The 17,370-nt window shown below is 41.0% G+C and overlaps 1 protein-coding gene across 2 annotated transcripts in view; it reads right to left on the bottom strand.

The window, feature by feature from the left end:
- LOC101171092 (inactive phospholipase C-like protein 2) overlaps positions 1-17,370 on the bottom strand; it is a 37,475-nt gene that overhangs the window by 3,904 nt on the left and 16,201 nt on the right. Inside the window, exons 2-10 of one of the 2 annotated variants that reach the window (XM_011480861.4) lie at positions 14,882-14,983; positions 14,595-14,744; positions 13,866-14,026; positions 12,145-12,601; positions 10,714-11,931; positions 9,636-9,885; positions 9,206-9,492; positions 6,389-6,592; positions 3,965-4,040 (exon numbers count right to left, since the gene is read on the bottom strand). In XM_011480861.4, coding sequence (XP_011479163.1) covers positions 3,965-4,040; positions 6,389-6,592; positions 9,206-9,492; positions 9,636-9,885; positions 10,714-11,931; positions 12,145-12,601; positions 13,866-14,026; positions 14,595-14,744; positions 14,882-14,983 — 2,905 coding nt within the window. Of the gene's footprint in view, positions 1-3,964; positions 4,041-6,388; positions 6,593-9,205; positions 9,493-9,635; positions 9,886-10,713; positions 11,932-12,144; positions 12,602-13,865; positions 14,027-14,594; positions 14,745-14,877; positions 14,984-17,370 lie in introns of both variants that reach the window. The other variant, XM_011480862.3, reaches the window with a different exon arrangement.

The following is a 17,370-nucleotide window of genomic DNA, read 5'->3' as shown; positions in this document are numbered from 1 at the left end:
TATATATATATATATATATATATATATATATATATATATATATATATATATATATATATATATATATATATATATATATGTGTGTGTGTGTGTGTGTGTACAGTACAATCAGACCACGCTCTTAGGGGTGGCGAAACACGCTGCTCTCGGCTAATAAGCACGCGGCCCTTTGCGTCTCATCATATTGTGGCAACCCGGGGATTATCCCTGCCTTCAGCCCCTAAGACTCATGGGAAGTGGGGAATTGTGGGTGTAAAGTTCCTCACCATGACTGAGGTGGCTGTGAGCAGAAGTGATGCCCATGCTGTTTGTGTGCATGTTAAAAAACTGGGCAATGATACTGGAAAGGAAAGTATGAAATCTACTTTTGTGTTTGGTTTTTCTTAACAATAACATCTTAATTCTATGCCTCATTTTATAGTTTATGTCCTCTTAAACCACACTCAAATCCATCAGAGGGCTTTAAAAATAAATAATAAACTATAGTAATAGAAATTTGGCAGTGCTTGTGTTGATGCTGCATCATTTGTGCGAGTTACGCCCACTTCCGGGAAAACTTACTAAACATTTGATGTGTGTGCAGACCGTTACCCTCGTGGTCAAAATGGCAAAATTCAGAGTATAAAGATGAACACAGGACGTTTCTGGAAGAATCGGAGGATTCTTGTTTACTGAACGGAATGGCAAGTCACTCTGTTTATTATGAGCTTTTGGAAGCAGTAAAATTGTTCATGGCAGAAAAGAACAAAACGTATCCCGGAGAAAATGAAAATTCTTCCTGATCTGACACAAATTGTCTCCCTTATTAATAAGTTGAAACTTTTCAAAGCACACAACACACACCTGACTAAGCATGCTTGTGTGAATAGTGTGCGGACTGGGGGGTTAGCCCCGCCTTCAGCCCCCAAGACTCATGGTAAGTGGGGAATCTTGGGTGTAAAAGCATGAGTGAGGGGGCTATGAGCAGAAATGAGGTCTATGCTTTTTGGGAATTTGTTGGTGTATTTAAAGGAGTACGGTTAACAACGGGAAGGGTGGGGCACAGACAGCTTGCCAACACAGCCAGTGAATAGTAGGGATGGGTACTGAGCCCTGGTATTGAACGAGCCCCGAGGCACAGTCTTCAAGACCGAAGTGTTAGTAAGATCTGACCTCAACGGTTCTGCTGTTGGTACTGGAGAAGTCGCTTTTTTTGTGTCCCACAAGACATAAACGTTATCTGCCATATTTAACTCACCAAGTCAGTCAATCTTCTGTTAATTAATGATAATATTAATTTTGCTATTCTCGCTGAAGAGGAGAGGTCTGTCTGGCTATTTGTGTGCACGGGGGGCGGTGCTGTTTTTCAGACAGTACGCGGCGCGCGCATAAAATTAATGAAATCTGCGCCAGAGCGACCCAACTATCATGTCAACCTGCTGCTACGATGACCGTATTTTGCGCTCTCTGTGTAGAATACACTGGAGGGGTGCGGGGGAACAATTCTCATTTGCAGAGGATATGAACAGGTGAACAGGTAGAGAGGAAAAGCAGGTAGAGAGGCGGGGGAGGGTCTTTGATTTCAAACTATCAGAGAGATGGAAACACAGGCATCATATTTAGACACAGCTTTCACTGCAGGAGTTGAAGCTGATGATCTCATGAACTCAAACATTTATTTAATTTGTTTTATATTTATATCATAACAGCAATATGTCAAAACATTGATGTTTATTTTTCTTTTTTTTTCTTCTTTCTCATTTTTTCATGTATTTTACTTTTCAAGTTGGAAAAACGTATAAAGTAAAATGTTTTGTTAAAAAAACATTGTTGCATAATGAGGAAATAAATACTATGTTCTTAATTTGTTTTTTTTTATACATTTATTTTTCGTCCTCAAAAAGTATCGATAAGAGTATCGTTAAAATACCGGATCGATAAGCAGTATTAACGACATCCATCCCTAGTGAATAGGCAGCTCATTGCTTGTTTCCCTGCTACAGTGTGTGTGTTTGTGTGTGTGTGGGGGTGTGTGGGTGTGTGTGTGTGTGTGTGTGTGTGTGTGTGTGAGATGAGAGAGATGTGTCTGTGTCTGGAGGGGGTATCTGACCCCCAGGGTAGTCGTAGTAACTCTGGCTAAGCTGCATTTGATGTGTGTATTGAGGGTGGACACTTTTCTCGAAATAAACACAAGTACAATACTTGCTGTTGTATTGTAAGGAGAGGAGTGTTTTATGGAAAATAATATGACTTTAATTGCGTGTTTGTGTGTGTACGTCTTGGCAGGTCAATGTGTGGTGTGGCTCTTCGACTCTCACAGTGAATAAATTCTGCTCTTGGTGTCAAACTTGTTCGCCACCCCTGCTCTATTCTGTATGCCAATGCGTATTAAAACATAATTATCCGATTTAGCAAAAGACCTTCATGAAGGATGGAATTGCAGAAAGTGTTTGGCTTAAACTGAATTCCTTCTTAAATGAAAATCAATGAAAACAGAGGAAAAACTTAAACCAATCCTATGTTTTTGTTTTTAAATCTGATCCATACCTTTTATGTCAGATCTAATCAGAAAATACCGTTTGTTTTGAGTTTCATCTGTCAGAAACGCTGTTCTTGCTTTGTGTTGTTTAATACTTTCAGAAAGCAGGGAATTTTGGGGCTGTTCTAAACATAACAGTTTCATTTCAAACAGTAAATCTAAAAACCATATGTGCACGCACACTGCTATATTTAGCAAAGGTTGAAATGTCTCTTCTAAATGCAAACCCTCTTCTCTGCAGGATTTTGCTGTTCCCTCTCTTAATGCTTTTGCTTACTTTTGGTTTTTACTGCATTGCAAACCTGACTACTGACAGCATTCCCACTGCAGACAATTACCTCATTTTTCAACAGTGTGTTGCTTGCGTAAAAATCACAAAAAAAGTCTTAAATAAAAAAACACTAGCCCACCAGCTAAGCAGCACATCATGGGACACTTCCCTCTCCCTTGGTGCTCCTGTCATCCTTGCAGTGTTGCCTCTAGCTATTTTTTCTTGCCATTTATCTTCCAATGCCTTTCCTCTCCCTCTGCATTTCCTGTCTACCACCAACTGTCCCATGTTTCCTTCATTGTGACCCATTTATGCCTCCTTCACATCCCAATTGGTGGTCCTCCATCTTGGGATCACCTGATCACCATCTTTACCCTGAGCACACAGGAAGAACCCTGTGAACCCTGTTCATGAAGCCTGAAGGCCTTTTTTTCCTTCTTTTTTTTTAATCAGATCAACTTACTACTACTTGCATCCAGCCAAAAATATAACATTCGAAAATCAGATTTGCATTTGAGAACACATGAAAGACAAGAATAAGATGTGAAACAATACATGGCTGGTTAATTCCTTTTGGTAATTTCCTTCAATCTTTGCTCTAAAACACATCAAGCTGTGTGCCCGAATGGAACGGAGACACACAAATATCGTTAAAGTTGTATCGAGGATTCATGGAGTCGCCTGGGAGCAAAGTAGGGCTGTCTGCAAATTTGTGAGCATCATTTATCTCTGAAATGCACACTCGTGTCCCCGTTTGAACCACCATCTTTCTGTTTAAATTTATAATGCTTCTTATTTAGATGATGTGCAGCTGGCAAAATTCTGCTCCCTATGATTGAACACAAATGCTTTTAAACCTGTGCAAGGACAAACAGGGTTGTGCTGAATCACAGCAAATGAAGTGAAGGTGGGTTCCAGGGGATTTTTTTTATTGCTACTGGGAAAACTAAAGTCAGATGACTCAAAGTACTCATGTAAACAAAGCTCTGCCAGAAACCACGGGAGCAGATCAGATAGTTTGCCCTTCAAAATCATAAATATAAAAATGTTATACTTGAAGAAGGACAGGGTAATGGCAGTGAATAAAATATAGTGGAACAGGAAAATATAGCAGTGTGAGACAAACAAACCAGGAAATAAACACACTAGCACATCAACATGAAACAGCTACACACCAGTTGACTGGATATGCAGTATCTTGTCATGGATTCCATCAGACAGCTCCATCACTGCTTTGCTGGCATTAACCATCTGTGGGCGGAAAAACAGGAAGCAGGAAGTGTTTTAGCACAGCAAACAAATATGGGCATGGAACACAACAGGCTGAGTACATATCCAAATCTGTCCACATACGGAGTGAAAGATTCCTGCATCATTGGAAGACAGTTGATGTGATGTGATTTTTCTTTCACTTGAGTGAACCATTTTCAACCCCATCCTAATTTCTATTTTCCATTTATTTCATGACGTGCTATTTGTCTGTAGCCAACTGATCCTTTTTTAAAGGTCCCAATTTAAAGCTGTCACAGATGAGAGGCAAAGTTTAGGTCACCAGTAGGCCTGCACAATATACCGCAAATTTATCGTTATCGCGAAATCAAGCTGTGCAATATGCATACCGCAAAAGATGGCAAAAATCGCAATAAATGATTACCTTAAATGTGCTAAAACAAACTCATGGCAGCTTGAAATATTGAACAAATGAAATAAATCCCTTTATGCATTTAACCAATCAGAAGGACCCGTTTACGTTGTTGATCAATCAGATGAGCCCTTTTATGTTTGATGTTTGCCTCCTACGTCGACAAGGGTCATTTGGAGTATAATTTTTAAACTGTTGCAGTGAAATGGAAATTATGTTTTTTTTTTTTTTTTGCTATTTGTTTATATACCACAATTTATATCGTTATCACAATATTAATTACCAATATCGCATATCGCGAGTTTTCCTCATATCGTGCAGCCCTAGTCACCAGTCGATTTATTAATAAATAAGCGTCAAAAAACGACTTTTTAAACTCACGCTCATTTTTCATGGTTATGCTAAAATAATATTCTGAAATGAGATCTGACACTGTCAAAGAAAGGATAGAGATCAAACTGGATCCCTTCAATACTAAATAAAAAAGGGTTGAATAAATGACTTGACTAAAGCATGTCAAACACAGAAAATATAATGGACTATATCCATCCCTGTCTTTTTAATTAGGACACACAGAACCATTCAAACTGTAAACAGTTTAAACAGTCCCTATTGGGACCTGACCCTATGGACAAAAAAATGCTTTCCACACATATTTTTAAAAAGCCACTTCTGATAGAACACAGATTCACACAGACATTTGACAGCTCCCCGTTCCTCCCTTCATGTGTGAGGACTGAGGAGTGGAATTCATTAAGCCAAGCAGCATTCAAATCTATGCTAATAGGTTTGAGCACTGGGGCAAGATTTTCAACCGATCCGCTCCACTGGGTTCAAAGTGGTTGGAGACACAAAGTAAGTCCCATGCACGTTCTAATTTAGACCCACGGTGCGCAAATAAGCAGTCACAGATGCGAGATGCATAGCAGTGACAAACAGCCGTGGTTAAATCGAGGTGTCACGGATTATGCACCTAAACCTTAATGAAAGCCAATGGGACTAGAGAGACTCATTTCTCTCTGCCTGTTTACATGCAAAAATCCTCCACGTTTTATATATGGTAACTACATCAGCTCAACCAGGAGGTTCTTCTGAAGTATTGGACTACACACAGCTTTACAAACCAATGCAAAAGATCTCTGTTATTCTACATTTTACTTCAAAGATGGAACAAAATCCAATTGTTTTAGCTTGATTGCAGTAAAAGGAGCAGGCAAAAACATGGAGCGATTTGTTAGCTTTAAAGTAGACATAAATGGACAATAACTGACACCAAATGGAAGGACAAAGATAAGACTGTGAGGACATAAATATATTAAAACCTAGTTATAAAAATGGGAAAAAAATACAAACCTTGTTAAATACCAATCCAATCAACTTTTGATCTATTTTCAAAGTGTCCCCAGTGTTCTTTAAATTATGATTAAGAAAGTTTTTGCCAAAATCAAAAATCCATCCCATCTGTTTACATGCTCTCCTGCTAGCTTACAGCCCATCACAACCACAACTTAACATTAGCGGTGCAACAAAAATTGTGAGCAATATTGAAGCTATCCAGCAGTACAGTTTTAAGCCAGATACCAGTTCAGATAGATAGACAACTTTATTTATCCATTTGGGAGGTTCCCGCATGGAAATTGACAAGGAAGAAGAAACCTACATCACAGTTGAATAAAGAAATACTCAGAAATCCAAATTATGCCTAATTTTCTAAACATTGGATAGGTCAAGTCTGGTGAGTAACCTCCTTGTTGGTCAGTGAACGTCTGGGGTTTGTTTGGGTACAAACTTTCAGAGACTGTAACCCAACATGAGTCATAAGGGAATTAGATCAGAACTAATGCTGATTGTATCTGCCCCGTAATGGCTTCCAAGTAAATGTGGACAGAGCACTTTTTTTCAGCTATGCAAGCTTTTACCCCCACCAACAAGATTTTGTTGCCAATCTATGTCTTACCGCTTCATAAGTAGAGACAACTCGGCGAAGGACATCTGGTAGGGGCCCCTGAGCCTCCAGGGTGGGGTAGTTGTCCTGTAGATCAAACAGCAGTAAAGGTGTTCCTTCTGGTCCTGTCACTCTGGAGCTCAAAGCCAGCACACACTGCATGAGGTTAGCCACAGCTGACACTCCACACAGCTCTCTGAACACCGACACAGAGTTCTGTTGGGGAAAAAAAACAACACACAAATAAAATCAAAGCAAAAGAATGGCAAAATGTATTGGGATATTTATGAAATCTCTTGAACACTCCTAGGATGGCATCATGTACTGTTGCTCACCATCAAACCCACAAACCCACACAGGTATTCAAACCTGAGTCACACAACACAGTGATGTTTTCTCTTGCATCAGTTTGACAGTAAATCCAGGCAATCCCACGACATTGCAAAAACATGTCATCACCGTTTTACTGAAAAAGGTGGTGCAAGCATACACCGATCAAGTTTACCGCTTGCGTCATCCAGATTTGCTTTTTCATGATATAATTAATATTTATAGTCACGGCGGACTAAACATTAACCCAGCCGAACGCAAACAAGACTGTACTCTAAACACTATGTAAAAGCCTCATAAAATTACTAGTTATGGAGCGAAAAACCTTGAGATGATCTTGTACTCGCTTCAGCAGCCAGGCTGTTATTACTTTAATCTCTTGATTACGAGAGCATCGTACTGGGACATGATTAATAGGAAGTTGATAACATCTATGTTAGCAAGCCTGCTACAAAAATGACTAACTTCTCTAGTAGAGACCTGTTAACATGCTCTTTGCAATCATGTACCATAATAAAATGTCTGTGTACAGCCAAAAGTCCCACACTGGCAAAAATGCCCTCAAAAAAAGTTTTAAAAAAAGTTATAATACAAAATGCTTTTTCCTTGTTAGAAGTGAAAATAATCTGCCAATAGAACTAGTAGAATTTGTTCGCTAAGATGTCTTAAAATAAAAATATCTGTTGTCACAAAACAGGCAGACGGCTGATTACAATTGCAGGAGGTTTAATTAGAGTCCACAAAGCTAAATCAGGGTCAGGCAGGCAGGGGTCAATAACAAGCAGGGGAGCATCAGAGAAACACCGAGAATAGTCAGGATCCAGATGTGAGTCGGGGCAGGCGGCAGGCAAATGGAGTCAAAGATGAAACAGGGTCCGGAAATCAGAAAATCAGGTCTGGATATAATGCTCAGTAATGAGGGCAGAGTAGCACAAACAATGCTTCGGACTGAGCCTTACTCAGTTCCCGCCGGTGACATCTTCCCTCTAGAAATGAGCTATAAACACTTATATTTAGTTAGATTTCTCTCATAATCGGATGTCTTAAAATCACCATGTATTGCTCAAAGAAGTTTTATATATTTAAAGTAAAATACCTCCATACATAATTATCCTTTTTCCCAAAGAAATATACTATTTAGAGGGCTTAAACCTTTTTTTGTGTGTTCTGCATTCTGATTAGCTGGAAGTCTGGCCAATCAATCTCTCATCTGTGTCTCCTTTACAGATACGTACAGCTCTCAAAACCTTCATAAATCTTTTATCACAATCAGATCTTTGTTTTGATTCTATAATTCTAGATTATGAAGGTTTGAACTTTGAGGGTTTAATTAAACAAGAGAGAAAAGTATAAAAATGTTCATGTCTGTCCGAGAAATGTGGATAGTGTGTAGTTAGGGGTTTTACAGCCTTAAAAAACTGTAATCCTACTTCACAGATTTCACTTATCGGGGGTTATTTATGGAACGTATTTTCCATAATAAACGAGGGAACACTGTTTACGGCATTTTCCCATTTCATGTTTTTTTTTCTTTTTTGGGTGGAAAAATTTAGCTAAAAACAAAAGACAAACATAAAAGCAGCCTCGGGTTTTGATCCAAAACAACTTTTGTCACATAGACAACTAATCTTTTCTGTATTTTAACTTAGGCACAGTTATTATAAATCTGATCAAAGTTGCCTAAAATCAACAAACTATGAACTAAACGCATTCTGCTGTTTTTTTTTAATGTTGGGACTTGTTGAATAAAGATAACTACCGTAATTTCCGGATTATAAACCGCTACTTTTGTCACACGCTTTCAACCCTGCGGCTTATTCAATGATGCTGTTAATTTATGCATTTTTTCTTTTTTTTATATGCACTTTTTCTAACGGCTGCTAGGGGCGCTCGAGCAGAAAAGGTAAGAGTGACACAGGGGGAATATGGTATATGTGTCGAGGAAGACGCAAGTTTAATGTAAATTCCTGTTTTGTGAATGAATAGTACAAACAGACCCTCATCATGGAAAATGCAAGAAGAAATGCACATGACGCAGCTTTCAAGTTAAAAGCAATCGTTAAAAGCAGTGTGAAAAAATCCCCCATCACCAATGGGTTTGGAAAAGCCGGTCTGCTGCGTGACGGAGAGGACAGCGCAAGCTCAGGTGAGAATTTGACTCAGGATGAGAGTAACACCGACAGCGACAACGAAGGAGAGAGTGTGTGGTGAGGAATATCTGACGCTATTCCTACACTCCACACTGAGGAGGAAGACTTCCATGGTTTCAGTGCACAGGAGGCGCATGCCATGCAGAGGCGCGCCTATAAGTTACTACTACTCTCAGTGACTTTTACCGGTACATCACATGTACGTTTCAATGTGGGCACATGCGGCTTATAGACAGGTGGGGCTTTTGTATGTACAAAATGTTTTATCCTTTAAAAATGTAATGGTTCCGGCTTATAATCAGGTGCGCTCTTTTGTCCGGAGAATTATGGTAAAAAGACATCTCCTGACCTGCATGTTTCCCCTCAAGTCAGTGGCTTCTCTCAGCAGGGGGGAAGCCATCTTGAAAACATCATCCACAGCTCGAAGTCCTAGGACCCTCAGGGCTGTGTAGTCCCTCCCCCTTCGAGCCTTTCGTACAGAAAGCCCCCTCTTATGAGGCTTTCCCCCTCCTCTCCGATTGGTGAGAGCCACATGAACGAACAGCTGAGCGTGCAGAAGCTCTTCTCCCGTGAGAGACTGGAGGGGTACGTGTCGGTAGCCCGGTTGGAGACACTCCAGCGGTATGGTATACTGACCTGAAGAGAAGGGTAAAAATTATTGTAAACGACAATGGGTTTTCAATTGACTCATATAGTTAAATAAATGTTAAATATGCAGATCAACCATTTCATCAGCTAATAAATGTGTTTTTTTACTGAATAAATTTGGACTCACTGACCAATAAACTCATCTCCGATGAAGTCATCATCCAGCACCACAAAGCGGACCATGGCAAGCTCGGGCAGGTTAATCTGGAACTCAAAGCTCTCATCGAAGATGGGATTGTCTCCATTCTGGATGACAGTCCTGGTGCGGCGCTCTGCGCAGTCAGCTGGGATTCCATGAATCTCCATGTACACATATGGGTCCACCACGTCACCTTTGGCCCCAGAGCCTTTGGGTTTGGGCAGGTTCTGACCACTGATCACCTGGAAGAAGAAAGTCTGTCACTCTTTGTTGACTTTTATTACACAATAGTTATAAAAGTTGAAGTCTTTATTGGGGATTTTTTTTTCCTTTACACGTAATGATAGTTTATTAGAAATCTGTGTTTTTTAGGTCTCCTATACAAATAAACTGATATTCCAACAGACTAAGAAGGCTAACATTCTTCGTAAGTCTGACAGACCTTTTGACAGATTGATCCATGTTCGTCTTTATTTTCCTCGTCGGAGCTGGTATCTGGCTCAAAACTGTACAATTAGATAGCTCCAATATTGCTGACTTTTTTGTTGCACCAGTAATGTTAGGTAGGGGTTAACCCTTGTGCTATCTTAGATGTTCCCACCCTTACTTTGATGTGTTCTCCCTACCATGACAAAGGTGGATAAAGGTGGAAAGATTTCATGTAATCCATGGACACCAGTGAAGATCACAAATCATTGAAGAAAAAAGGTTCAGCACACTGTCTAGTGGGTCTAAATGACCCAACTCCCAACGTTAAAGTGCCTAGGATAGCACAAGGGTTACGAGGAGCTGTAAGCTAGAGCATGTAAACAGACGGATGACGGGAAGTGGTGCCATGCTTACTCTGACAACAGTCCCACCCACAATTCAGAGGTGAATTTCTAATAAACTACTGTAGCTCTGCAGAAAATATGTCCTAGAAAACAACACTTTTTTTAATTTATTATTTTGCCTAAAAACGCCAAAATCACACTTAAAAGACCACTGTGAACGCTGTGAGAATAGATTGAAAAATGATCGGAGAAGGATTTTACAATTTTGAGGAGACAGTCAGTTGTGTCTTTTCATACCTTCACATGCAGCAGCTGGGGCGAAACGCCGGGCACAGTATCTCTGGTGTCGGCACAGAAGTAAGACACCTCCTGTCGCATTATGGCCGGTCGCAGAACATAACCACAGTTTCCATTCTGCCGGAACCAGGCCGTGTTTAGGTCCATCATCAATCCCGCCGTCTGAAAATTCATTGCTACGATCTGGCAACCGCACTTCCACAGGTCCTGGGGGTTCATGTTGCTGGAGTCAATTCGTGCGGGACTCGGGTACACCCGTGAGAGGAAACGTTTGTTGTGGTTGACAAAATCACCAGGGCTGTCGCCAGCGAGACGCACAGCTAAAGATTCATGAAAAGAAACCAGTTCCCATGGCTTTTGGCTTTTGGAGGACGTTGGAAAGTCTATGAAACTGATGGATTGACACAGAGTTACCAGGTCAGAAAATTCCCTTAGTAGCTGAAAACGTTGCAGAGGAAGATGGGGAGGATTGGGTTGAGTGACAGCTATAACAGATCTCTGCATCACATCACTCTCAGTTCCTCCAGGAGCAGCACTGCCACTGTTCACAACCTTCATCTTGTGACACATTTCTGCTCCTTCATCCTCTTCACTTACATCCCCATCCTCCCCATCAAAATCTGGCTTTAGCTTTTTACCCTTTATTAGGATTCGATGCCTTAGGGTTTCAGGTGATGGTAAGTATAAAATGCCTTCCGCTGGGGGATCGGTGTACAGCCATCGGCCCAATGTTCTTGTGAGGTGTTGCAACAACACATGCTGCTGATGCAGAGAACAGTGGTTTTCAATACACAGAATTAAGGGATATTCTGAGGCCACGAATGCAAACCTTCCAATCGCTTCTAACACGCAACGCAGGACCAGCGGTGGGGACAGAGTGTGGCCTGTACACACCACCGGCTCCTCATCAGGGCCATCCCAGACGTCGATCTCCACGCATCGACAGCCCATCTTGAGAGCGCGAATGTAGCCAGAGATATCGGACGGGCCACGGAATTGGTCCTCAATGAGGTAGGTGTTATGGGAAGAGTTGATGTAGTAGTGAGACAAAGGCTGGGACATGTCCTGGCAAACATTGTCGTGCTCTGGGTCAAAGAGGCGGCACTCTGCTGAAGTGAGGTAGCTGGTGAAACCATCCAGTGACAGGTGGCCTTGCTGCCGCCCCTCCTCTGACGGCTCATGAGACTGGATGAGTTTGAGGCTGGTTTCCTCACACACCTAGGTGAAAAAAACAAGAGCAGACTAAAAGATGAAGGAGAAATTAGCCCAAATAATATGCCCAAGTAAGGAAGCTCAGTCTGCTGTGTTTTGAAAGAAAAACTAACAACTGTGGGCTTCCATTCAGTAAGAACAACCAATCCATGCACAGGGTGGTTTTATTTCAGGAGAGATTGATGTGAATCTGATAATCTGAATTTATAGATTACTCACTTGAGCCATGCCCTGCTCGGCCTCGATGAACTTCATCAGGTCTTTGGCATCCAGAAACTCCTTGTTGCTAGAGAATTGCACCAAGAGAAAGTAGATCTCTGGACGAGTGCAGAAGTCATGGAACACCTCGACAAACTCCTGCTTGCAGACTCTTTCACCAAGCTTCTTGCTTTCACTATGATCTTTAATTTCACACCCATCATCTGTCACAGACCCACACGACTTCTCTCGGACTCTTTGAATCTCCTTAAACCTGAGCTCCACTTTTGCACTGCTCACCCCCGGATTCACACTTTGTATAAGTTTAATGGCAAGCTGCAAGGGAATTCCTTCCTTCGCATCGTCCTCTCCTTCCAAGTTCGCAGAGGAGAACAAGCGTTCCAGCCAGCGAAGACGAAGGCTGTCCCGGCTGCTGGCAAGCATGTCAAAGGCATGTTTTCCGTACTGCATTAAATACCTAAAGGCAGACGAGGGATGAAAAGTTATGTAATACATTTCATTTTATTTATTTTTTGTGATTGTTTGCAGTCATTGAAATGAACATCAGTCGTGTTTTTTGGAACAGCTTTTATAGACAAAGAAACTAAATACATTTTATCTAGGTAAATTTTAAATCTTACAATTTTTTTGAGGTAATCAAAAATGTAAAAAAGACAGTGACAGCCAAACTATAAATTGTTGAAAAGACCTCTACACATGACCCAACATTATTTCAAATTAAAATTCTGTCATTACTGTTTCAACGTGATGTTAAAGATGACACTTGCAAAAATAATTTGTCAACTATGTCAAAAGTGCTTTGTCCCATTTTAGGAACAAATGCCTCGCTTTTATGATACAATATAAAACATTAGGCTAACATGAATTTTACCCATAAGAGACAGATTTTAGGGCTTTGAGATTAAACCAAAGCCTAATGCCTTAGTCACATGCACCTGTACAAGAGGATGACCCATACAGGGTAGAGGGTCGTAGATAGGGCTTGGGCAAGGTTGCATCTTCAAAGGAGCGCAGGTGTGTCTTGCAGTTCCCTCAAGGCTCATGTGGCCACCTTAAGGGACTTCATAATAATGGAACGTACCATTGTTGTCTATGTAGGTGTATCGTGACGGATAAGGATAGTGTAAGTTTCACGTACCAATGACGTACAAGTGATGCTACGGCGTCTTTACACCGTAAGATGCGTGCACTGGTTCCTTACTGATCACGTGCAAATGCTGCACATACAGGGTGTGCAGGTGATATGCAAGTGTCCATAGGATCCCTACACAAACTACAGGTTTTGGGAGGGTATAAAAATTACAAAAATCCATATGAAGTGCCTGTGTCTCACCTACTTTACCCCTACACTATTGTGTGTTGTATAAATGTTCGTTATGACCTGATACCCGCAGCATGCCCAAAGAAAAAATGTGCATGAACATTTTGATGTTTCCAGCTGGCCACTTTGTAAAGTTTTGCCCATTTTTGGCCAGCAGAAAGCACATATCCACCCTTAAGGGCAGTTGTGAATAAGGCATAACAGTCTTAAGACAAGGAAGATAACAGTGGTTTATTTTAAATCAGCAGCCTACAGTCCAATTCAGCTATCTCATGCCATAAATTGGATTTTTGGAAGATCCTTAAATAAAGAGGATTAGAGTGATTGCTTTGTGGAAAATAATATGATTTGCATATATAATAATGTTAAAAAACCCTCTTTATTACATGTGTTTTTTTACCTGAGGCCAGTAACCCAAATGTTAGCCACTTCAGCAGAGTTGGCAACCAAGTCCAGGCTTTCATACATCTCTCCGTAGATAATGGAGAACGCACAGTCCTCTGAAATCTGCTCATAAACTCCACTGGTGCGGAAGGTTTCCGTGTTACGACCTGTTCGTACCTTGAATAAATGACCAGAAGAGATGCAAAATACACAGATGTCACTTAAGATACATTACTGCAAAGTCATAATGAAGGTTGTAAATTATTTTTTGAGGTAGAGACTCGGTAGAGCCTGAAGTGGACAAGAATGTATTTCTTGCCTTTTACTTATCAAACATATTTGATTCTTTTTTTGTAAAACTCTTTTAAGGCAAAAAATAACATCTGTTTTTATTTGACCTTGTCATGTTCCATCTGACTGCAGTCTTTCCCCAAAGGGGTTAAATGCACACCGTTTGTCCTGGGCGTGGTCATCTGAACAGACCTGTCATGTCTATTGGAACGGCCACTCCCCTACAGCTTATCGCCGTCCTTGAAGGAGGGCATCCCATATGGGTGACATGAATGTCTCCTCATCCCAGTTCCTGGTGTTTCATCCTCATTTCCTGATTTTGATTGCCTCTGTAATTCAGCTTATGCTAGGTTTTAATCAGATTCGGGATGCCCGTCTGGGATGATCTCCTCCAAGAACAAAAAGAATCCCATAAATCGAACTGAAGTAAATCTTTTTTCTTCCTGACACTCACCTCACGTATGGAGGCGAGAGCGATGCGGGCTTTGTCTGATTCTTTCTTTGACGGCTCCCAGAATAGAGCCTGTAGGCCGGCATCCATAAGGTAGTATCGCTGGTAGACCCGCGAGTTTGGCCGGACTTTCTTCAGCTCGCTCCCCTCAACCTCAAAAACAAGAACCGGATAAGCCAAAGCCACAATGCCTCCAAAGCTGGGTGTTCTTTAAAGTGCCTGAAACCCTTAAGGGGACATCATTTATAAATAAAGTTTTAGCACAAAGAGTCACATGGCAACTGACCCACCATGGCGTGGATACAGTCGGCAGCACTGCTGATCTTCTTCTCTGTTAAAGTGCTACTGAAAGAAACCGTCTTCTTCCTGTCTCGACCAGACCGAGAGCCGTCCTGAAACAGAAGGAGAACAGGTTGGAACAGATAAAAGAGATGATGGAAGAGATTTAATAGGATGAAAAATATGCAAGAGAGATCACAGACGCAAAACACTGTATTCTTTGCTACAGCTCAGAATAGTTAGATCTCAAGGGATTAAAAGCCATGACCTTTTATCACAATAGATTATATGGTCTACAATGTTTAGCCTCCTCTTCCCAATCTGTTATTGTTTTGTTTTTTCCTGATAGCAAGCTAAAAGCCTTTGCTTGCCCTTGCCCTTCAACTCTACACCATTAATCATACCTGACTAGACAGAGGCAGCTGGCTGCGGCATTCTAATTGTGCCCCTCAATGGCGACACTGGCAGGCTCTATCAGTTTATCTGAGCGCACCATCGTAGCTCATCCATTTGATTTATTGACCAATTGGCTGTCACCCCCACAAAGAACGCTAAGATACCAGATAAGAGGAAATATTATGTGGGCAAAGTTATTTGATTATGGATGTATTAGTCCTGATAACAATCAAGTCAGAGACCTAACTGAAGCTGGTTCTAGGCAGAACAAGCTAAATAACACGATTACAGATTTTCCAAATCCCACACAAAGTAATTGAAAAAGCAATCACATTCCCAAAAGTCTTTAGAGGCAAAAATTCAGATTAGACAATTTACTACTTGCCCTAAACATGAGAAAAAACGTGTCTACAACAGCCAATCAGTGATTGCAAATAAAAAATCTTGTTTTGAACTGTATTGTCTCCAATACAATTCATAATGTGTGGGGTCACATGGGCACCTCAGTCCTTATCATCAAAAGGTCACACTACACCTGCAAACTATCCCGCCCCATTCAGTTAGTCAGATTGAAATGAGCACAATAGGAAGCTTAGTTGGGAAAAATCCAACATTTGCTGCTTAACAGCTGTAAAGTGCTCAAAACTCATTTTTACCCGTCAAGACTCCCAAATACTGTTGACTAAGTCAATGTTACATCTATTGGTGACAACTGAAGAGGGGGTGAACACTGATCAGTAACCTATTAGCCTGCACTTTGTAGCCTCATGCAGATCCATTTAATAAAAGCCTCAATTGGATCTTCAAAAGCGCTTGCATCCTTAATAGAAGATGAGAGGAGGGAACCGTCCAAATTAAAGATACGTGTCTAATATGAAAGGCTAATAAAGACGAGCGGGGAAATAGAAAGAGGCCAGAGCTACTGTACTTCTAAAGAATATGAATTAACACGTGAAAGACAAGCAGCATCATTTATAATCAGAAAGGATAAAAGTGTGGAGCCACAGAGAGCCTCATCATCACAAACCCTCCCAGAATCAGCCGCCTCATTAGGACGGAGAAGCGTTCCTTTCCATAACAAGTCTTTTTGCACAGTGTGATGGGAGTGCTCTAAAAATATCCCTGCTGCCTCAAGGCGTGATTGAGAAGTGGAGACACCGAGGGTGCGGACAAGTGTGCCTTTCCCTTAAACTGCTGGAAGAAAAACAGCGGGAAGTATTTTGTCAGTTCTGGACCCTTAAGAATCTATTAACCTTGCAAAACAGCTGTTTAAACAAGTCTAGTTTATACTGTTTACTGAAACAGTATATTGGTGAAAATCTTTGGCAACAGCTCTGCAGTCAACTTTTAAAGCAAGTGAAGGACTTAAGACCCACTCTGATCATCTTTTAATCTATTTTCAGCGCATTCCCAGTTATGATTACGCCATTTTTAGACTAAATCTAAAAACCTGTGGCGTTTTCTAGAACATAGTTTCTGCAGGCCTCCAAGAGTTTATTAGAAATTCACCTCTGAGTTGTGGACAATACTGTTGCCGCAGGCAACCGCACCCCCATTTCCATTACTGAAAGCTCTCCGTTTATGCCCTCTGCCGCTAGCTTACCGCCCCCCACAACCCCAACTTAACATTAGTGATGCGAGCAATTCGGCAAGCAAAATTGGAGCTATCCAGCCGTACAGTTTTGAGCCAGATGTCAGCTCAGACTAGGAAAACAAAGACGTAGATGGATCTTGTCATCTACAGGTGAATGCATACAAATGGAGCAGAGCAGGAGGCTTGTGGCCTGCTGAGTGTAGCTTCTATGTCACAAATAAGCTTTTTTTTCCAAACAGCCTTTTTCCGTGTGCTCCTGATTCACAACGATTTGAGTATAGAGATGCAATTTTAAGCCTAATTTCTTTAGACGTCCTCCATCAAGAGAGAAAAACATCACGAGAGCATGTTAAAAACACCAAAACACAAATATCTTTGGAGTGGGTCTTTAATGAAAGCTAAATTAATAAAAAAAAAACTATTGCTCAACTAATTTTATTTACCTCAAGTTAATAGATAATTTTTATTGTCTTAAAACACGTGTCAAAGTTAAGGCCCGCGGACTGCATC

This window comes from Oryzias latipes, chromosome 11 (assembly GCF_053564925.1).
Source record: "Oryzias latipes strain Hd-rR chromosome 11, Olatipes_Hd-rR_3.1".
In the NCBI taxonomy this organism is placed as follows: Eukaryota; Metazoa; Chordata; class Actinopteri; order Beloniformes; family Adrianichthyidae; genus Oryzias; species Oryzias latipes.
Note: the sequence above shows the minus strand (reverse complement) of the source record. Positions and strands in the feature narration are given on the sequence as shown.